The sequence below is a fragment of the Mobula birostris genome, chromosome 17 (assembly GCF_030028105.1).
Source record: "Mobula birostris isolate sMobBir1 chromosome 17, sMobBir1.hap1, whole genome shotgun sequence".
Taxonomy (NCBI): Eukaryota; Metazoa; Chordata; class Chondrichthyes; order Myliobatiformes; family Myliobatidae; genus Mobula; species Mobula birostris.
Window position 1 is genome coordinate 66,990,475 of NC_092386.1, and position 22,749 is coordinate 67,013,223.

At 45.3% G+C, this 22,749-nt stretch overlaps 1 protein-coding gene across 1 annotated transcript; it reads left to right on the top strand.

The window, feature by feature from the left end:
* Nucleotides 1–3,438: 3,438 nt before the first annotated feature.
* LOC140211429 (thymosin beta-10) lies at nt 3,439–4,430 on the top strand. Its single transcript, XM_072281128.1, has 3 exons — nt 3,439–3,506; nt 3,991–4,101; nt 4,199–4,430. The coding sequence occupies exons 2-3, from the start codon at nt 4,002–4,004 to the stop codon at nt 4,231–4,233; spliced, it is 135 nt and encodes a 44-aa protein (XP_072137229.1). The 5' UTR covers nt 3,439–3,506; nt 3,991–4,001; the 3' UTR covers nt 4,234–4,430.
* Nucleotides 4,431–22,749: the final 18,319 nt, after the last annotated feature.

Sequence of the window (22,749 nt, forward strand, 5' to 3'; positions counted from 1 at the left end):
TTACCACCCTAAAGTGAGCTATGGACTTGGACGCCAAGATCCCTCAGTACATTAATGCAGTTAGGGGTCCTGCCATCGTTATGCTTGGCCTTCCAAAGTGCAACACCTTATACATGCACAGATTAAACTCCATCTTCCATTTCTTTGCCTATATCAGCAACTCATTCCGCTTCCTTTAGCAGCCTTCCTCATTGTCCGCAACTCCAACAATCTTTGTGTTGTCTGCAAACTAACTAATCCACTCACCTACACTTCTATCAAAATAGTATATCTATTTATAACAAATACATCCCAGCAATGATCCAAGTGAAACACCACTAGTCATGGACCTCCAGCCAGATAACACTCTTCCATCATTACCCTCTATCTTCCATGGTCAAATTAATTCTAAATCTAAATTACCAAGTCACCATGCATCTTAATCTTAGCTATGCTACCCACCACTCTGCAGCTCCAATTTAAACCCTCCTAGCTCCCTCTAATGACTTTGAAGGATCTCACATCCTTTCCTGCCTATGTCACTGGGACCAACATGGAACGTGACCTCCAGCTGTTCACCCTCCACTCTCAGAAAGTCCTGTGCCTACTCAGAGACATCCCTCAGACTGGTACCACGAAGACAACACCATATCCTCGAGTCTCACTTGCAGCCAGAAAGATGCCTGTCTGTATCCCTAACTATCAAGTCTCTGATTCATTACCACCTTTCTTGAATCCACGTTTCCTACCAAGGCTTAGAGCTGGTCATACTGCCCCCTCAAAGGTCATCTCTCCAACAGTGCCCAGTGGTATCTTCTCTACCTCAGTCCCTGCTCACTCCCTATCCTCCTTAACGTCTGGCGTCTAGGAATCTATCACCGTCTTAAATATTTTTGTTGATCTGGTCTCTATAGCCTTCTGTAGTAGATTCTACAGTATTAACAGCCTCTAATAAAGAAGCACCTGCTCATCCCAGTGCTAAATGTCTTAACTAACTCCTGAAACTTCATACCTGGTTCTGGATGAATGTTGTTCAGCATACTTGGAGATCTTCTCTGCTCTTTGAAGCATGGTGCTTTGACTTACTTTCTCCACTTACCTAAGAGGACATTTGACTTTGGGAGAGGGATGGGCTCCGTCAGGTTTCAGATGCCCAAGACACGCCGTATGATGAGCATAGCAAAAAGCTTGTCATGACGGCGCCCCGACGACTCCACCAGGAGTTAAGGGCACACAAACACACACACACACACTATCCGTTCCAGAAACTTGAAACCATAATCCAGTCTGCATTTAAGAGGAGAACCGATGGAATGCTCTGCCACATGTTTTGACTACAGTATAGGTTATGCATTGTATATAGTAAACATGTGGCTTTGTGTGATTAGTGGGTATCAGAGCATGATATAATGTGTAAATAACTAAATTCAGTCTGATCATCTTTGTATTTTCCCATTTTATTTTTAATTAACTTTGTCCCTTTAAAAGTAAGTAATTTGCTACATGATATTGGAACAACTCTTTATCTATTTTATTATTCAATTAAAAGAGAGTTAATTATGTTCAGAGTACCTTGCTTATTTCCATGTGCATGCTGTCCCTGGGTTATGAATGCTTGACTTATGGACAGACCTACTATATATATGAATAAACTCCCATAATATTATTAAATTCAAAAGTCCAATGTACCATACATATATACATTTGTTTCTACTCAGAACTAGCTTCCTCTTTCTCTCCACTTTTAGTTAATTGCTCTTTCTTATTAGTCTTATGTGCTTTGGATGCCATTCATTACAATACTTTGGAGATGCTGTTACCACAGTGAATGATTCTTGTGTATTTTCCAACTTGCAGACAAAAGCTACAAAAATGTATTGGATATAGGAAGAATATACATCCTTGGAAGGGTGAAGTACAGATTAAAATTATGCTACTAGGGATAAGAAGAATTAAATGATAAGGAAACCCAGCCAAACTTGGTCATTTTCGACTTTGCCTGTAGGCACAGTCCTCCTACAGTGCAGTTTGGAGTTCAAACTCCGTCTCACAGGTGATTCCTTTAGTGGTGTGTACAACGATAAGCCTTAACTAAACATCCACAAGGCAATTAGTCCTCCGCCAATTGCCAACCCCTGAGAAGGTAAGATCCATGATAACAGTCTCCCATTATCACGATTATGCCCCTTCTCAGTAAAATGTTTAATTAACAGTCAGTACTGATGTTCTTTATTATTCGATTAATCTTAACCCATATGCTTATAATATTTGTGTTTAACACTTCAATCCTCCCACCAGCTCTGCTTTGAAAACTGATATCCATCAACTCTTCCCTTGAACTGCACAACTTTAATCCTACCTCAGCGACGTAACACTATGGAACACCTCTCCCATTACCATGGACTCGTCTCCAGTTGTGTTTCTTTCTTGTGTTGCACAATTGTTTGATTTCTTCACCTAATATAATTCAAGGTGCCCTGATGAAGAGTCTCGGCCCGAAAGGCCGACTCCCCATAGCTGCTACCTGACCTGCTGAGTTCCTCCAGCATTTTGTGTGAGTTGCTCTGGCTTTCCAGTATCTGCAGAATCCCTTGCGTTGATCCCTTTAGTATCTACGAGAACAATGCGCAGAAACCATATTCAAAGAGTGGAAAGAGCGCATAGCCTCCCAACCGTTCCACCCGTCCCATGGAGCATCTCCAAACCACTTGTGGTGAGGCTTGAAAATCACACTTCAGCCTGCTTGGAGCGGCTGCAAACTCTCCTTGATTCCAGAGTCAGTCTGAATACCGTAGATGGATTGAGAGTGGAGGTATTTGAAATAAGTAGATAAGAATTTAGTAGATAGATATAAACCTTTTTTCTCTGAACAAGAATATAATGTATAGCAGCCTATGTCGTACAAAGATCAATTGAATATTTCTAAACTTACCACGGGCAGCTTAATGCATTATCTTCCTTTATAAACAAGTCACATATTTTCCTGATCACTGATGATTCAGCACGATTTAGTTAATCTAAAAGATAACTAAACCAAAAAAAAAATCAGGACCAGACAGGAACAAAAGAAACCTTTCTAAGCGTATCGTAATACTGTAATCAATTTCTGCCAGACTCGCTCAATTCTGCTCCTCCCACCATTCACTCTAAGCACGGGGGCAAATCGGTGATGCCGCATTGTGTTTCACCAGAGCCACCGAGTAAGGCCACAAAAGACCCGGCACCCAAGGGTGCGGCTCTTTTCATGCACCAAACTGCACACCGACCACCCTGAAGCTTCACCGCCAACAGCATCACCCAAACGGGGGGCTCGCTCGTTCTTTGTCTTCATCAGTGTCAACCAATCAGCCTGAAACCCTCAACCTCCGATCCAATCAGAGCGCAGGAGGGGCGGGGCCATGTGGCGGGGGGCGGTGCTGGGCGGTGGCCGCTATAAAGGTGCCAAGGCGGCGGCCGCGGCTATTGTTCGTGGTGGTAGCGCTTGAGGAGCGGAGCAGAGGGTGGACGAGCAAGCGTGGGCTGCGAAGGTGAGGCGGGGGTGCCGGTGCTTCCACTTATTAACGCATATAGACCGCAGGGCGATAAAAGAGAGGCATGGGAAAATGAGGAGGTCCATTCACAATTTTCCCGTTATCCCTTCTGGTGGGGGGGGGGAGAGACGGTAAGGGGCGAGTGGGTCGGGTCGGGGAGAGAATAGGGACGGGGGGAGGTAAGAGGTTATCGTGGGGAAAATGATGGGGGCTGCCGGCTCGGGATGGGTAAGAAGGGAAACGGGAGTGATTGTATAGCGGGAATGAATGGGGTTGCAGCTCGTGTTGTGAGAACTTGAACTGCACATGGTTTGGGGAGGTCTGTGTAGTAGAAGGTGTGTGGGGGGGGAGTAACGGAAATTTTCCTTTATGCATCGTTAAGTGTTGCCGGTGTGTAGTCGGCATGGCGAACGTTTTCCCTCCGGGTCCGCTCTTCATTGTAGTAGAATTGACTGCTTTTTAAAACCCTGTTCTTCGATAGATTGAACTGAAATGGCAGAGAAACCGGACTTCAGGGAGGTGGCTTCCTTTGACAAGAGCAAGTTGAAGAAAACCGACACAGAAGTGAAGAACACTCTTCCCACAAAAGAGAGTAAGGGGTTGTTAGGCTAACTGCATCTTAGTATTCCCTACTTGCTTATCCTAAATTGGGTTGAAGTTTTTCTGATGTGATCTTTTATGTTTTCCAGCTATTGATCAGGAGAAGAAGGCGGAAAGCAGCTAGTTTCTGGAATCATGCTTTGTCCACGGAGGAGGGAATCTTTCAGGTCTTTTCCTTACGGAAATAAATCCCTGATTCTTACTGTGAACTTAACTACTGAAGGGCCAGAACATTGACCACGTCGCTGCTGGTTCTGAGACCTTTTGGACCATGGCTGTGAATTCTCCAGTGTTATGAAGAAAATTAATAAAAAATCAATTTGTGCATAATGTTGCCTTGTCTTTACTTTAAACCATAATCCAAGATTAAATAATTTTAAACATTTTGCAACTTGCAAGTATGTAGGAATATAAAATAACACAAGATGAAACTTGGCTTTTGTACATGCTTGGATTAATTGACAAAAGTCACTTCATTTTTTTAAATGAATTTTGGGTCTTTCATGAAATGAATTGCTTGCATTGAATGTTACTTTTGCATGCAGTGGTTTCCCTGTCCCATCCCAGGCCTGAAACACTGTTGGTCACAGTATGAGTTGGGAGGAAAACAACAGTTTTGGCTCAAAGATGTGTCCTCAGAACTGGAGGAGTGAAGGGAAGCTAGTATTCTGGTTTGCAGTGAGAAATAGGATTGACAAAAGAATTTATGTGACTGGGGTATAGATCAAAGTTGTTGCTTCATAAAACAGCAATTGGTAACAAAAATGAACATGGACAATTGTGTGTGTATGTAGGGGTAAGTGGGGAAGGAAGAGGTGAGATTAAACTCGTGAATCAGAATGGGATGGAGAATTTGTAGCTGTTGTGGACGGATGTTCTACAGTGGTCACCCCATTTATGTTCATTACTCCTCCTGCCCCCCTCTCACTCCATGCAGAAGAGACCATTTCAGCACCAAATGTTCAATATGCAGTTGTTCTATCAGTGGTTAACTGATTCACTTGAAGAATTGTATGAATGACTGGATAATTGAAAGTGGTGAATTGTTATGTGTTGGTCATGGAGGAATGGGAAGTGCAGAGCTTGGAATGCTGACAGGGGTGGGGTGACCTCCATCAGCATAGGTACACCACAAAGCTTTGTGCTAGCCCCCCCGCTGGACTTGCTTTATTCTTGGGACTGAGGCTAAGCACGGTTCCAATGCTTTACTTAAACTTGCTGATGACACCAGTGTTGGCAGAATCAAAGGTGGTGATGAATCAGCATACAGGAGGAAGACTGAAAATCTGGCTGAGTGGTGCCACAACAACCTCTCACTCAGTATCCACAGGATCAAGGAGCTGATTATTGACCTCAGGAGGAGGAAACAAAATCAATTCTCATCAGGCGATCAGCAACTTCAAATTCCTTGGTGTTACCATTTCAGAAGATCTGTTCTGGGTTCAGCACGTAAGTGCCATTACGAAAAATGTGCAGCAGCGTCCCCACTTTTTTAAAAGATTGCAACGATTTGGCATATCATCTAAGACTGACAGACTTCTGTAGGTGTGGAGGAGAATATATTGACTAGCTGCATCACAGCCTGGTATGGAAACACCAACACCCTTGAATGGAAAAGCCTACACAAGTAGTAGATACGGCCCACTCAGGCTCCTCAACCAGAGTGGCTAACTTCACTCACCTCAACACTGAACTGATTCCACAACCCGTGAACTCATTTTTAAGGACTCTTCATCTCATTCTCCATATTTTTTGCTTGATTATTATTATTTATGAAATTGGACCCTAAAACTGTTCATCAGCATAAATTTTTACCTACCTTTTATTGTATATGTTCTCCCATTGTTTGATCACACATTTCATCAGCAAGTGTATTAGGGACTTAATACCAAATGAACCAATCCAAGTGTACCTTAACTAGCAACCATAGATGAACTGAGAGATGTTGAAGTCCAGGTCTGAGACATTCAAATAGATGCCTCTGACCTATACAGGAAATATAGATACTTAAAATGCATCTAGACACAACCCTCCGTAGGACTAAAGGATAGCTAATGTTCCAAAGCAAGGCTCTAAGAATAATTCAAAAAATTATAGTCCAGTGAGCCTGATGTCGGTATGGGGTAAATTACTAGAAGGAATTCTAGGAGACAGGATAAACAAATAGTTGGATAGACAGGGTCTGATTAGGGATAGTCTGCATGGCTTTGTGCATGGTAGGTCATGTCTAACCAATCTTAGAAACATACAGCACAATACAGGTCCTTTGGCTCACAAAGCTGTTCTGAACACGTCCTTAGAACTACCTAGGCTTACCCATAGCCCACTATTTTTCTAAGCTCCATGTACCCATCCAGGAGTCTCTTAAAAGACCCTATCGTTTCCACCTGCACCGCTGCCGCCGGCAGCCCATTCCACACACTCACCACTCTCTGTGTAAAAAACTTACCCCTGACATCTCCTCTGTACCTACTTCCAAGCACCTTAAAACTATGCCCTCTCATGCTAGCCATTTCAGCCCAGGAAAAAAGCCTCTACTCTCCACATGATCATGCCTCTCATTATCTTGTACACCTCCGTCAGGTCACCTCTCATCCTCCATCACTCCAAGGAGAAAAGGACGAGTTCACTCAACCTATTCTCATAAGGCATGCTCCCCAATCCAGCCAACATCCTTGTAAATCTCTTCTGCACCTTTTCTATGGTTTCCACATCCTTCCTGTAGTGAGGCGACCAGATCTGAGCACAGTTCTCCAAGTGGGGTCTGACCAGGGTCTTATATAGCTGGAATATTACATCTCGGCTCCTAAACTCAATCCCATGATTGATGAAGGCCAATGCACCATATGCCTTCTTAACCACAGAGTCAACCTGTGTAGCTGCTTTGAGTGTCCGATGGACTCAGGCCCCAAGATCCCTCTGAGCCTCCACACAGCCAAGAGCCTTACCATCAATGCTATATTCTGCCATTATATTTGACCTACCAAAATGAACCACCTCACACATATCTGGGCTGAACTCCATCTACCACTTCTCAGCCCATTTTTGCATCCTATCAATGTCCCGCTGTAACCTTTGACAGCCCTCCACACGATCCACAACACCCCCCAGACTTTGTGTCATCAGCAAAATTACTAACCCATCCCTCCACTTCCTCATAGACATAGACATACTTTATTGATCCCAAGGGAAATTGGGTTTCATTACAGCTGCACCAACCAAGAATAGAGCATAAATATAGCAGTACAAAACCACAAACAATCAAACAACAATATGCAAACTATGCCAGATGGAAATAAGTCCAGGACCAGCCCACTGGCTCAGGGTGCCTGACCCTTAACGGCAGGAGCTGCAAAGTTCGATGGCCACAGGCAGGAGCAACCTCCATGACGCCCAGTGTTGCATCTCGGTGAAATATGGCCAGAGTCCAACAGCAAAAAGTTAAATATCCAGGCTACAAACATGTTCCCTGATCATAATATGACCAGGATTGCACCATCTGTTGTTAACCAGAACATTTATAAAAATCACAAATCCAGAACAGATCCCTGAGGTATACCACTGGGCCTCCATGCAGAATATGACTGGACTACAACCACACTTTGCCTTCAGTGGGCAAGCCAGTTCTGGGTCAGCAAAGCAATGTCCCCTTGGATCCCATGCCTCCTTACTTTCTCAATAAACCTTGCATGGGGTACCTTATCAAATGCCTTGCTAAAATTCATAAACACATCTACGGCTCTACCTTCGTCAATGTGTTTAGTCACATCCTCAAAAAATTCAGTCAGGCTCGTAAGGCACGGCTTGCCTTTGACAAAGCTATGCTGACTATTCCTAATCGTATTATGCCTCTCCAAATGTTCATAAATCCTGCCTCTCAGGATCTTCTCCATCAACTAATCAACCACTGAAGTAAGACTCACTGGTCTATAATTTCCTGGGCTATCCCTACTCCCTTTCTTGAATAAGGGACTAACATCTGCAACCCTCCAATCCTCCAGAACCTCTCCCGTCCTCATTGATGATGCAAAGATCATTGCCAGAGTCTCAGCAATCTCCTCCATCACTTCCCACAGTAGCCTGGTACATCTTGTCCAGTCCCGGTGATTTATCCAACTTGATGCTTTCCAAAAGCTCCAATACGTCCACTTCCTTAATATCTACATGCTCAAGCTTTTCAGTCTGCTGCAAGTCATGCCTACAATCGCCAAGATCCTTTTCCATGGTGAATACTGAAGCAAAGTACTCATTAAGTATCTCTGCCACTCGTCTGGTTCCATGCACACCTTTCCATTTCACACTTGATTGGTTCTATTCTCTCACGTCTTATCCTCTTGCTCTTCACATACTTGTAGAATGCCTTGGGGTTTTCCTTAATCCTGTCCGCCATGGCCTTCTCATGGTCCCTTCTGGCTCTCCTAATTTCATTCTTAAGCTCCTTCCTGATAGCCTTATATCTTTTAGATCTCTGTCATTAACTAGTTTTTTTTTAACCTTTCGTAAGCTCGTTTTTTTGAAACTTTTCTACTTGACTAGATTTACATCAACCTATGTACACCACAGTTCCTGTACCCTACCATCCTTTCCCTGTTTCATTGGAACGTACCTATGCAGAACCCCACGCAAATATCCCCTGAACATTTACCACGTTTCTTCGGTACGTTTCCCTGAGAACATCTGTTCCCAATTTATGCTTCCAAGTTCCTGCCTGATAGCCTCATATTTCCCCTTACTCCAATTAAACGCTTTCCTAACTTGGCTGTTCCTATCTCTCTTCAATGCTATGGTAAAGGAGATAGATTGTGATCACTATCTCCAAAATGCTCTCCCACTGAGAGACCTGACACTGTAATAGAGTTTTTCAAGGAGGCTGCCAGGAAAATAGATGGAAAGGCAGTGGACATTGTCTACATGGTCTTCAGCAATGCCTTTGACAAAGTCCTGTTTGGTCAAGGAGGTTTACTTGCTTGGCATTCAGGATGAGATAGTAAATTGTGTTCAACGTTGGCCCACGGGAGAAGCCAGAGAGTGGTGTCTCTGTGTGCAACAAGGATCAGTGCTCGGTCCATTGTTGCTTGTCTTCTATATCAAGTATCAGGATGATAATGTGGTAAACTGGATCAGCAAATTTGCAGATGAAACCAAGACTGGGGGCATATTGGACAGCAAGGAAGGCTATCAAAGCTTGCAGTGGGATTTGGACCAACTGGAAAAATGGGCCATAAACTGGCAGATGGAATTTAATGCTGACAAGTGTGAGATGTTGCACTTTCGGGGGACAAACCAGGGTAGGACTTACACAGCCAATAAAAGCACTGAGGAGAACAGAGGGATCTGGGAATAGGAATTCATAATTCCTAGAAAGTGGTGTTGCATGTATATAGCGTTATAAGGAGTGCTTCTGCACATTGACTTTCATAAAACAAAGTATTGAGAATGAGAATTAGGATGTTATTGCATAAGATATTCTGGAGGGCTGGAAAACTGCCAATGTCACTCCACTCTTAGAGAGGGCAGGGAGGCAGAAAAAGGAAATTATAGGCCAGTTAGCCTGACATCAGTGATTAGGAAGATGTTGGAATTAATTATTAAGGATATCATTTTGGGGTTCATGGAGTCACGTGGTAAAGTAGACCAAAGTTCAGCACAGTCCTTGGAAGAAAATCTTGCCTGTCAAATCTGTTAGAATTCTTTGAGGAAATAAGAAGCAGGATAGACAAAGGAGAATCGGTGGATGTTGTGTACTTGGATTTTCAGAAGACTTTTGGCAAGGTGCTTCACATGGGGGTGCTTAACAAGCTAAGAGCCCATAGTATTAAAGGAAAGATACTAGCATGGAGAGGGCATTGGCTGATTGCAGGAAGCAAAGAGTGGGAATAAAGGGAGCCTTTTCTGATTGGCTGCCAATGACTGGTGGTGTCCCGCAGGGGTCAGCGTTGCAACCATTTCCTTTAGGTTACATGACAATGAATGGATGACAGAGTTGATGGCTTTGTGGCCAAGTTTGCAGATGATATGAAGATAGGTGGAGGAACAGGTAGTGTTGAGGAAGCAGGGAGGTTGTAGAAGGACTTGTACAGATTAGGAGAATGGGCAAAGAAGTGGCAGATGGAATCCAGTGTCAGGAAGTGTATAGTCAAGCACTTTAGCAGAAGAAATAAAAACATAGTATTTTCTAAGCAGGGAGAAAATTCAAAGGTCTGAGGTGCAAAGGGAGTAGGGATGGAATCCTCATGCAGAATTCCCTAAAGATTAACTTGCAGGTTGAGTCAGTGGTGAGGAAGGCAAATGTAAGCATTCACCTTGAGATTACTAGAATATGAAGGCAGAGGCTTTATAAGGCACTGGTAAGGTTTCACTTGGAGATTTGTGAGCTGTTTTTGCTCCTTATTTAAGAAAGAATGTGTTGACACTGGGGAGGTTTCAGAGGTGTTTCACAAGAATGATTCTGGGAATGAAAAGCGATTGATGTCTCTGGGTTTGTACTCGCTGGAATTCAGAATGAGGGGGGATCTCATTGAAACCTGTTGAATGTTGAAGGGTCTCAATAGAGTGGATGTGGAGAGGATGTATCCTATGGTGGGGGAGTCTAAGAGCAGAGGACACAGCCTCAGAATAGAGGGACATCCATTGAGAATGGAGGTGAGGAGGTTACAGGAAGAAGACATGTGAATGAGGTTGAAGGGGAATGGATCAGCCATGATGAAATGGCAGAGCAGACTTGATGGGCTGAATTGTCCAATTCTGCTCCCATGTCTTACGTTCGGAGTATTGTGTACAGTTCTGGCCCTGGGGATTTATCCACCCTCATGCATTCCAAGACATCTAACACATAGTACTGGACTCCAAGCCATCAACATATCCCTCTAACTCACTATTGTCCATATCCTCCCCCTTGGTGAATACAAATGAAAATACAGGTATTTAGATCCTTACCCACATACCCTGCCTTCACAACTAAATTACCCTTCGGGCTTCAAAGAAGTCCCATCTTTTCCCTAGTTACTGTCTTGCTTTCTAGTGTACTGTTAGAATGACTTTGGATTCTCCTTAATCTTACGTGTCAAGGATATTTCAGACTTTTTTTGTCTTCCTAATTTGTTAACTATTCTCCTACACCTTCTATATTCACTGAGAGATTTGCTTGACTGTAATTGATTAAACCAATCATAATTTCCTTGGTCTGCCTGACTGAACCTTCAGTAACTTTTATCATCTAAGGCTCTTAGATTTTTTCCTTTAACCCCTACTAGAACATGAACTTTTGCTAACTCTTTTAAAAGACTCACACTTGTCGATGTTGCTTTACCTGCAAGCACCTATTCCTATTGTCTTTCCTTTGCACCATCCAAATTAGCCTTCCCCAATTTAGAACCTTAACATGAGAACTGACATTCCATTCAAAGTATCTTGAAACTTATGGTTTAAAATAATCCCCAACCAATCAATTGCCCAGCTTCATTTCCAAACACAAGATGAAGTACAGTCCCTTCTTTGGGGTACTGTCTACATATTGTCTCAGAAATCAATTTTGGATGCACATAAATCCCACCCCATCTCATCCCCTGACAGTAAGGTAATCCAAATCAATATCAGGAGTTAAAATCCTCTACAGTTCTACCAAGTGCCCCACCCCACCAGAATAGTTTTAACTAAGTCATTTAGTGCATGTAAACCACTCTGCAGATACAGTATATTGGTCCCCTTCTAGTCTAGGTGTAACCCATTTCTATATACCATTCCCCTCTGCCCCAGAAGCAATCCCAATGATTCAAGTATCCGAACCCTTCCCACCTATAAGACTTGCCACATCCCAGATACTTGAAGCAAGTCCTGTTGCTGTTGGACATACTTCCAATGCCCTTGGTAACTGTATGTGCAAGAATCCCAGACCTTCCACACTCTGCAGAAGGATATCACTGTCCTAGATTTTATATGTTTTGTTAAATTTACCTGATCACCCTTATTACTTTGACTTCAACAGTCCCTCTTAAAATGGTTACTCCACTTGACACACCTTTTATTCTTTTTTCTCGACAATGCTGCAGGTACTGCTGCCTCAAAGTCTTCAAGATATTGAATTGCAAAATATATTCACCTTGTTCATTGTAGTATCTACTCTGGTGTTGAAATGCAGAATATATTCACCCAGTTTATTGTAATATCTACTGGTGTTGAAATGCAGAATATATTCACCCAGTTCATTGTAATATCTACTGGTGTTGAAATGCAGAATATATTCACCCAGTTCATTGTAATATCTACTCTGGTGTCAAGATTTTCCACACCCGTGCCTTCCCTTTTCATTAACTATGGCTTTAACCCACCATACATGACAAGACCCTCATTTGCTTCCATGTTTCACATTGATATTTTTAACGCCTGTCTTACCAGCCAGAATATGAGCATCCCTCATACTATCTCCTGCCCCCCCAATAGAATTCAACCATCAAAGTACATATATGTCACAAGGATTGTTACAGAAAATCTTTCCACCAAATACAATAAGCATATACAACAGTTCACCTCTGTGCGACAGGAGAACACACATCCTAGTACAATAGTCTGTTCTATTGTTTTGTACGTTATTATTGCACATCGGTACACTATTTTTATATTATTACTATTTTTACCCTACTGTATTATTATTCTGTACTTAGTATTAGTTAAGTCTGCACACTGCTAAGTGTGTTTTTAAATGTTGCTGCTGAAACAAAAGTGTTTCCCACTCAGGGTCAATAAAGTATTTATTATTATTATTTTCTGTTCAAGGGCATTGGTGTTTCCATACCAAGCCATGATGCAATCAGTCAATATACCCTCCACCATACATCTGTGGAAGTTTTTCAAGGCTTTAGATGACATGCTGAATCTTTGCAAACTTCTAGGAAAGTAGAGGTGCTGCATTATGGCACTTACGCGTGGGACCCAGGACACCTATTTAAGTGCTGATACAAAAGGTGTTGCACTGAGTGGAACACTTCTCTCAATGACTTTCCTACCAAACCACCTGTGACTAATCATTTCTTGAATTTTTTTTGCTCTCCAAACCCATTGCTTCTGAAATACTTATGTCTGTCTTCTCACCACACAAACTGCCTAAGGCATGGCTACAAAGTGTGATGGATTATTTCCCTTTGTTCTCGGCAATGAATCATTCGACTGAGTACATCACCCTTTATATCACCAGATCCGGGTCGCAGTCTTTCTGGTTCTGCTGTTGTTTCAAAGAAGCTATTAAGAAGAAATCTTGTCTTCCCACCCACCAGTCATCTTGAATCTACAAAGTATGCAAAAAGTCATATTCAGGACTGGTAAATTCATGATTTTATAGCTGTCAGCTAAAAGTCACCAGTAGAAACCGATTAATAATAACATTTTGCATGTGTCAGTGATATTAAACCTGATTCTAATCTTCAGTGTGTACCTGTGGGCACAACGCATGCTGGAGAAATTAAAATGAGGTTGTAAAACAGTATGGAGTTCAGTTCAATGAGATAGGGAGCACGGGCATGGGGGGGGGGGGAGGAACGTGCATTTACACTTTATTAGGTACTCCCATACATAAAGAATAGTCACTGAATGATCTTCTACTACTTTTGCTCATCCACTTCAAGGTTTGATATGTTGTGTGTTCAGAGGTGCTCTTCTGCACACCTGATCTGTTGTAACTTGTGGTTACCTGCCACCTTCCTGTCAAATTGAACCAGGCTGGCTTCTCTCATTAATAAGGTGCTTTTGCCCACAGAACTGCCACTCACTGGATTTTTTTTTTGTTTTTTGCACCATTCTCTGCAAACTCTAGAGACTGTTGTACATGAAGACCCCAGGAGATCAGCAGTTTCTGAGATACTCAAATCACCCCATCTGGCACAAATAATCATTCTACAGTTAAAGGTACTTCGATCACACATTTCTTCCCAATTCTGATGTTTGGTCTGCACAACAAGTGAATTTCTTGACTATGTTTGCATACTTTAATGTAGAGTTGCTGTCCCATGATTGGCCAATTAGATATTTGCATTAATGAGCAGGTGCACAGGTGTAGCTAATAAAATGGTCACTGAGAGTAGATAGTGCCAGCAGGAGCACCGTTGCCAATTTTTGAAAACTCTATGAATACAAAAGACCATCTGTGAAATCCAACCCCAGTAATCCAGGAACTGTGCAAACCAACGTGCCTATCTTATTGATGTAATATTGATTTGATATAAAAGATCAGAAACACTTGCGCGGTTCAACTCAGTAATAGCTGTAACTTAAAATATTCGAGATTGCCTATCTCCACATCCTTCCACAAGATAATTTGTTGGTTGAGAAATTAATAAGGAATTGGTGAAAGAAAAGGGAAGGAATGGTGTGATCCAGATGACATTGCATCAGAGAATAGCTCATTATGAAAGGAATGATGAGACTGTAAGTTACCATAGCCTATCTGGAGTTAATCAATTTTATTTATAATAGATCCAAAGGAACATTGCACAGCTCCTATATTATTCACTTATCTCAATCAAGTTACAATATCTGACCAAACATAATGGCTCCAATTAATGCTGAGAAAGGCTGCATGTCACAATGGGGTGCTGGAAACAGACCCAAGTGCAAGACACAGAAGTACATGGAACAGAACTTGACTAGAGTAAGGACGTGACAGGATTCAGGCAAGGAGCAGGGACAAGAACGCAGTCTTGGGCTAGGGAAAGCGGGACCAGGACTAGGAACCACGGACTAGGAGACAAGGCTTGGACTCCGAGCCTGAGACTGGACAAGGACCCAGAACCTGGGTCTTGCCTCGGGCTCGGACCCCAGAACCAGGTAAGGACATGACTTGGCTGCCGGCTGGGGTCTTGGGTCTTGAGCCTGGCTGCGGGATCCGCGAGGCTGGGGTCCTTGGAGCTTGGCCGCGGGATCCGCGAGGCTGGGGTCCTTGGAGCTTGGCCGCGGGATCCGCGAGGCTGGGGTCCTTGGAGCTTGGCCGCGGGATCCGCGAGGCTGGGGTCCTTGGAGCTTGGCCGCGGGATCCGCGAGGCTGGGGTCCTTGGAGCTTGGCCGCGGGATCCGCGAGGCTGGGGTCCTTGGAGCTTGGCCGCGGGATCCGCGAGGCTGGGGTCCTTGGAGCTTGGCCGCGGGATCCGCGAGGCTGGGGTCCTTGGAGCGCAGAGACAGACTGGGAACCAAACATCAACATAGAGCCGGGACTTATCCTTCGACAAGCCAGGACTCATCTTTAACACGAGACTAACATGAGACAGGACAGAACATAGACGTAGAGCCAGGACTTATACTTAGACAAGTCAGGACTCAACCTCTCCACACCAAGGTGGGACAGGTCCACCTGTTGGGTAACAGCAGGATGGCCAGACTTACCCAACAGAGGCAAAGACAAGACAGGTCCCCCGCCCCCCCCCCCACAGAGCAACTGCAAGACAGCCTGACTTACCCCACAGAGGCAAGGACAAGACAAGACATGACCACCCCGACCCACAGGGCAATGGCAAGACAGCCTGACTAACCCAATGGAGGCGAGGACAAGACAAGACATGACCCCCACAGGGCAACAGCAAAACAGCCTGACTTACCCCACGGAGGCAAGGACAAAAAGAGACCAACACCAAAGAACAACAGACAGTTCCATCTCTGCTCCAGGGAAGCTCCGAGTCTCAGTTCAGCAAGCAACCTCAGGTGGCTACGGAAACAGCCACATCCCTACCTAGTTCGAGGTGCCCAGCAGCCACTCAGCTGGCCCGGGAAACAGCCAAATCCATACCACAAAGAATACTCCAACAGATGGCAACCAGGCCTAGAGATCACAAATGATTTCACTAGCTTCCATCAACAGGTTGCTCCAAGGGGGATAAACAAGACAAACCAGGAGCCCACACTCAACCCTAAGGCTACTTATATTGCAAGCCCAAAGATGCGAATCAGGTGCCTATGATTAACTGAAACAAGGGTCATCTGGAAGACCCGGAGTCCTAAATCCATGGACGGGACCATGAACTGGAATAGGGACTTCACGGACCGGACCATGACATACAATTAAGCATAATGCAGTCAATGTTCAACTTTCTGCAAACTGAATTATTGATTACTCAAATATTCCAGAAGTTCTCTTTCTTTCTTCAGGATAAAGCTGTTAGAGAACATATACTCACAACCTCATGATCAATGTGACTGTGTGATTCTGGTTCTGTCCCATTCTGTGTGATTCTGGTCCTGTCCCACCCTGTGTGATTCTGGTCCTGTCCCATTCTGTGTGATTCTGGTCCTGTCCTATCCTGTGTGATTCTGGTCCTGTCCCACTCTATGTGATTCTGGTCCTGTCCCACCCTCTGTGATTCTGGTCCTGTCCCACCCTCTGTGATTCTGGTCCTGCCCCATTCTGTGTGATTGTGGTCCTGTCCCACCCGCTGTGATTCTGGTCCTGTCCCACCCTGTGTGAATCTGGTCCTGTCCGGGTAATTATAGACCAGTGAGCCTTACGTCTGTGGTGGGAAAGCTGTTGGAAAAGATTCTTAGAGATAGGATCTATGGGCATTTAGAGAATCATGGTCTGATCAGGGACAGTCAGCATGGCTTTGTGAAGGGCAGGTCGTGTCTAACAAGCCTGATAGAGTTCTTTGAGGAGGTGACCAGGCATATAGATGAGGGTAGTGCGGTGGATTTGATCTACATGGATTTTAGTAAGGCATTTAACAAGGTTCCACATGGTGGGCTTATTCGGAAAGTCAGAAGGCATGGGATCCAGGCAAATCTGGCCAGGTGGATTCAGAATTGGCTTGCCTGCAGAAGGCAGAGGGTCATGTTGGAGGGAGTACATTCAGATTGGAGGATTGTGACTAGTGGTGTCCCACAAGGATCTGTTCTGGGACCTCTACTTTTCATCATTTTTATTAATGACCTGGATGTGGGGGTAGATGGGTGTGTTGCAAGTTTGCAGACGACACAGAGGTTGATGGTGTTGTAGATAGTGTAGCAGATTGTCGAAGATTGCAGAGAGACATTGATAGGATGCAGAAGTGGGCTGAGAAGTGGCAGATGGAGTTCAACCCAGAGAAGTCTGAGGTGCTACACTTTGGAAGGACAAACTCCAAGGCAGAGAACAAAGTAAATGGCAGGATACTTGGTAGTGTGGAGGAGCAGAGGGATATGGGGGTACATGTCCACAGAACCCCGAAAGTTGCCTCACAGGTAGATAGGGTAATTAAGAAAGCTTATGGGGTGTTAGATTTCATAAGTCGAGGGATAGACTTTAAGAGTCGCGATATAATGATGCAGCTCTATAAAACTCTGGTTAGACCACACTTTGAGTACTGTATCCAGTTCTGGTCGACTCACTATAGGAAGGATATGGAAGCGTTGAAAAGGGTACAGAGGAGAATTACCAGGATGCTACTTGGTTTAGAGAGTATGCATTATGATCAGAGATTAAGGGAGCTAGGGCTTTACTCTTTGGAGAGAAGGAGGATTCTGGTCCCGTCCCCATCTGTGTGATTCTGGACATGTCCCATTCTGTGTGATTCTGGTGCTGTCCCATTCTGTGTGATTCTGGTCCTGGCCCATTATTCTGTGTGATTCTGGTCCTGTCCCATCCTGTGTGATTCTGGTCCTGGCGCATTCTGTGTGATTCTGGTCCCGTCCAATCCCGTGTGTTCTGGTCCTGTCCCATTCTGTGTGATTCTGGTCCTACCCCATCCTGTGTGATTCTGGTGCTGTCCCATTCTGTGTGATTCTGGTCCTGCCCCATCCTGTGTGATTACGGTCCTGTCTCATTCTGCGTGATTCCGGTTCTGTCCCATTCTGTGTGATTCTGGTCCTGTCCCATCCTGTGTGATTCCAGTCCTGTCCCATTCTGTGTGATTCTGGTCCTGTCCCATTCTGCGTGATCCTGGTGCTGTCTCATTCTGTGTAATTCTGGTGCTGTCCCATTGTCTGATTCTGGGCCAGTCTCATTCTTTGTGATTCTGGTCCTGTCCCATCCTCTGTGATTCAAGTCCTCTCCCATTCCGTGTGATTCTGGTCCTGTCTCATCCCGTGTGATTCTTGTCCTGTCCCATCCTGTGTGATTCAGGTCCTGCCCATTCTGTGTGGTTCTGGTCCTAATACAGCCCGCGTGATTCTGGTCCTGTCCCATCCCGTGTGATTCTGGTCCTGTCCCATTCAATGTGATTCTGCTCTTAATCCATCCCCTGTGATTCCGGTACTGTCTCATTCTCATTCTGGTCCTGTCCCATTCTGGTGCTGTCCCATTATTCTGTGTTATTCTGGTGCTGTCCCATCCTGTGTGATTCTGGTCCTGTCCCATTCTGTGTGATCCTGGTGCTGTTTCATTCTGTGTAATTCTGGTCCTGTCCCATTGTCTGATTCTGGGCCGGTCTCATTCTTTGTGATTCTGGTCCTGTCCCATCCTCTGTGATTCAAGTCCTCTCCCATTCCGTGTGATTCTGGTCCTGTCTCATCCTGTGTGATTCTTGTCCTGTCCCATCCTGTGTGATTCAGGTCCTGCCCATTCTGTGTGGTTCTGGTCCTAATACAGCCCGCGTGATTCTGGTCCTGTCCCATCCCGTGTGATTCTGGTCCTGTCCCATTCAATGTGATTCTGCTCTTAATCCATCCCCTGTGATTCCGGTACTGTCTCATTCTGTGTTATTCTGGTTCTGTCCCATCCTGTGTGATACAGGTCCTGTCCCATTCCGTGTGATTCTGGTCATGTCCAATCCCGTGTGATTCTGGTCCTGTCCCATTCTGTGTGATTCGGGTCCTGTCCCATTCTGTGTGATTCTGGTCCTAATCCATCCACTGTGATTCAGGTGCTGTCTTATTCTGTGTGATTCTGGTCCTATCCCATCCTGTGTGATTCTGGTCCTGTCCCATCCTGTGTGATTCTGGTCCTGTCCCAGTATTCTGTGTGATTCTGCTACTGTCCCATCCCATGTGATTCTGGTCCTATCCCATTCTGCGTCATTCTGGTCCTGTCGTATTGTCTGATTCTGGACCGGTTCTATTCTTTGTGATTCTGGTCCTGTCCATTCTGTGAGATTCTGTTCCTGTCCCATCCCATGTGATTCTGGTCCTGTCCATTTCTGTGTCATTCTGGTCTTGTCCCATCCTGTGTGATTCTGGACCTGTCCAAATCTGTGTGATTCTGGTCCTGTCCCATTCTGAGTGATTTTGGTCCTGTCCCATCCCATGTGATTCTGGTCCTGTCCTTTTCTGTGTGATTCTTGTCCTGTCCCATTGTGTGGTTCTGGTATGGTCCCATTCTGTGTGATTCTGGTCCTGTCACACTATTCTGTGCGATTCTGGTCCTGTCCCATTATTCTGTGTGATTCTGGTGCTGTCCCATTCTGTGTGATTCTGGTCCGGTCCCGTTCTATGTGATTCTGGTCCTGTCCAATTTTGCATTATTCTGGTCCTGTCCCATCCCGTGTAATTCTGGACCTGTCCCATTGTGTGTAATTGAGGTCCTGTCCCATCTTGTGTGATTCTGGTGCTGTCCCATTATTCAGTGTGATTCTGGTGCTGTCCCATCCTGTGTGATACTGGTTCTGTCCCATTCTGTGTGATTCCGATCCTGTCCCATTCTGCATGATTCTGGTCCTGTTCCAGCCCGTCTAATTCTGGTCCTGTCCCATTCTTTGTGAGTCAGGGCCTGTCTCATTCTGTGTGATTCTGGTCCTGCCCCATCCCGTGTGATTCTTGTCCAGTCCCATCCTTTGTGATTCTGGTCCTGTCCCATTCTCTGTGATTCTGGACCTATCCCATCCTGTGTGATTCTGGTCCTGTCCCATTTGTGTGATTCTGGTCCTGTCCCATCCGGTGTGATTCGGTTCCTGTCCATTTCTGTGTGATTCTGGTCCCGTCCCATTCTGTGTGATTCTGGTCCTGTCTCATCCCGAGTGATTCTGCTCCTGTCACATCCTGTGTGATTCTTGTCCTGTCCCATTCTGTGTGATTCTGGTCCTGTCCCATTCTGCATGTTTCTTGTCCTGTTCCATTCTGTTTGATTGAGGTCCTGTCCCATTCTCTGTGATTGAGGTCCTGTCCCATCCTGTGTGATTCTGGTGTAGTCCCATTATTCTGTGTGATTCTGGTGCTGTCCCATCCTGTGTGATACTGGTTCTGTCCCATTCTGTGTGATTCCGATCCTGTCCCATTCTGCATGATTCTGGTCCTGTTCCATCCCGTCTAATTCTGGTCCTGTCCCATTCTTTGTGAGTCAGGGCCTGTCTCATTCTGTGTGATTCTGGTCCTGCCCCATCCCGTGTGATTCTTGTCCAGTCCCATCCTTTGTGATTCTGGTCCTGTCCCATTCTCTGTGATTCTGGACCTATCCCATCCTGTGTGATTCTGGTCCTGTCCCATTTGTGTGATTCTGGTCCTGTCCCATCCGGTGTGACTCGGTTCCTGTCCATTTCTGTGTGATTCTGGTCCTGTACCATCCTTTTTGATTCTGGTCTTGTCCCATTGTCTGATTCTGGACCGGTCCCATTCTTTGTAATTCTGGTCCTGTCATATGCTCTGTGCTTCTGGTGCTGTCCCATTATTCTGTGTTATTCTGGTGCTGTCCCATCCTGTGTGATTCTTCTCCTGTCCCATTCTGTGTGATTCTGGTCCTGTCTCATCACGTGTGATTCTGGTCCTGTCCCATCCTGTGTGATTCTGGTCCTGTCCCATCCGGTGTGATTCGGTTCCTGTCCATTTCTGTGTGATTCTGGTCCTGTACCATCTTTTGTGATTCTGGTCCGGTCCCATTCTGTGTTATTCTGGTTCTGTCTCATCCCGTGTGATTCTGGTCCTGTACCATCCAGTGTGATTCTGGTCCTGTCCCATCTGCTGTTACTCAATTTCTGTCCCATTCCATGTGATTCTGGTCCTGTCCCATTCGTGTGATTCTGGTCCTGTCTCATTCGAGTGATTCTGCTCCTGTCCTACCCTGTGTGATTCTTGTCCTGTCCCATTCTGTGTGATTCTGGTCCTGTCCCATTCTGCATGTTTCTTGTCCTGTCCCATTCTGTGTGATTGAGGTCCTGTCCCATCCTGTGTGATTCCGGTCCTGTCCCATCCTGTGTGATTCTGGTCCTGTCCCATTCTGTGTGATCCTGGTGCTGTCTCATTCTGTGTAATTCTGGTGCTGTCCCATTGTCTGATTCTGGGCCGGTCTCATTCTTTGTGATTCTGGTCCTGTCCCATCCTCTGTGATTCAAGTCCTCTCCCAGTCCGTGTGTTTCTGGTCCTGTCTCATCCCGTGTGATTCTGGTACTGTCCCATCCTGTGTGATTCTGGTCCTGTCCCATTCTGTGTGATTCTGGTCCTGTCCCATCCCGTGTGATTCTGGTCCTGTCCCATCCTGTGTGATTCTGGTCTTGTCCCATTGCCTGATTCTGGACCTGTCCCAGTATTCTGTGTGATTCTGCTACTGTCCCATCCCATGTGATTCTGGTCCTATCCCATTCTGCGTCATTCTGGTCCTGTCCTATTGTCTGATTCTGGACCGGTTCTATTCTTTGTGATTCTGGTCCTGTCCATTCTGTGAGATTCTGTTCCTGTCCCATCCCATGTGATTCTGGTCCTGTCCATTTCTGTGTCATTCTGGTCTTGTCCCATCCTGTGTGATTCTGGACCTGTCCCAATCTGTGTGATTCTGGTCCTGTCCCATTCTGTGTGATTCTGGTCCTGTCCCATCCCATGTGATTCTGGTCCTGTCCCATCCTGTGTGATTCTGGTCCTGTCCATTTTATGTGTGCTTCTGGTTTGTCCCATCCTGTGTGATTCTGGACCTGTCGCAATCTGTGTGATTCCGGTCCTGTCCTATCCCATGTGATTCTAGTCCTGTCCCATCCTGTGTGATTCTGTTCCTGGCCCATTCTACGTGATTCTGGTCCTAATCCATCCGGTGTGATTCTGGTCCTGTCTCATTCTGAGTGACTTTGGTCCTATCCCATTCCGTGTGATTCTGGTCCTATCCCATCCCGTGTGATTCTGGTCCTGTCCCATCCCATGTGATTCTGGTCCTGTCCCATTCTGCATGATTCTTGTCCTGTCCCATCCCGTCTAATTCTGGTCCTGTCCCATTCTGTGTGATTGACGTCCTGTCCCATCCTGTGTGATTCTGGTACTGTCCCATCCTGTGTGATTCTGGTCCTGTCCCATTCTGTGTGATTCTGGTCCTGTCCCATCCCGTGTGATTCTGGTCCTGTCCCATCCTGTGTGATTCTGGTCTTGTCCCATTGCCTGATTCTGGACCTGTCCCAGTATTCTGTGTGATTCTGCTACTGTCCCATCCCATGTGATTCTGGTCCTATCCCATTCTGCGTCATTCTGGTCCTGTCCTATTGTCTGATTCTGGACCGGTTCTATTCTTTGTGATTCTGGTCCTGTCCATTCTGTGAGATTCTGTTCCTGTCCCATCCCATGTGATTCTGGTCCTGTCCATTTCTGTGTCATTCTGGTCTTGTCCCATCCTGTGTGATTCTGGACCTGTCCCAATCTGTGTGATTCTGGTCCTGTCCCATTCTGTGTGATTCTGGTCCTGTCCCATCCCATGTGATTCTGGTCCTGTCCCATCCTGTGTGATTCTGGTCCTGTCCATTTTATGTGTGCTTCTGGTTTGTCCCATCCTGTGTGATTCTGGACCTGT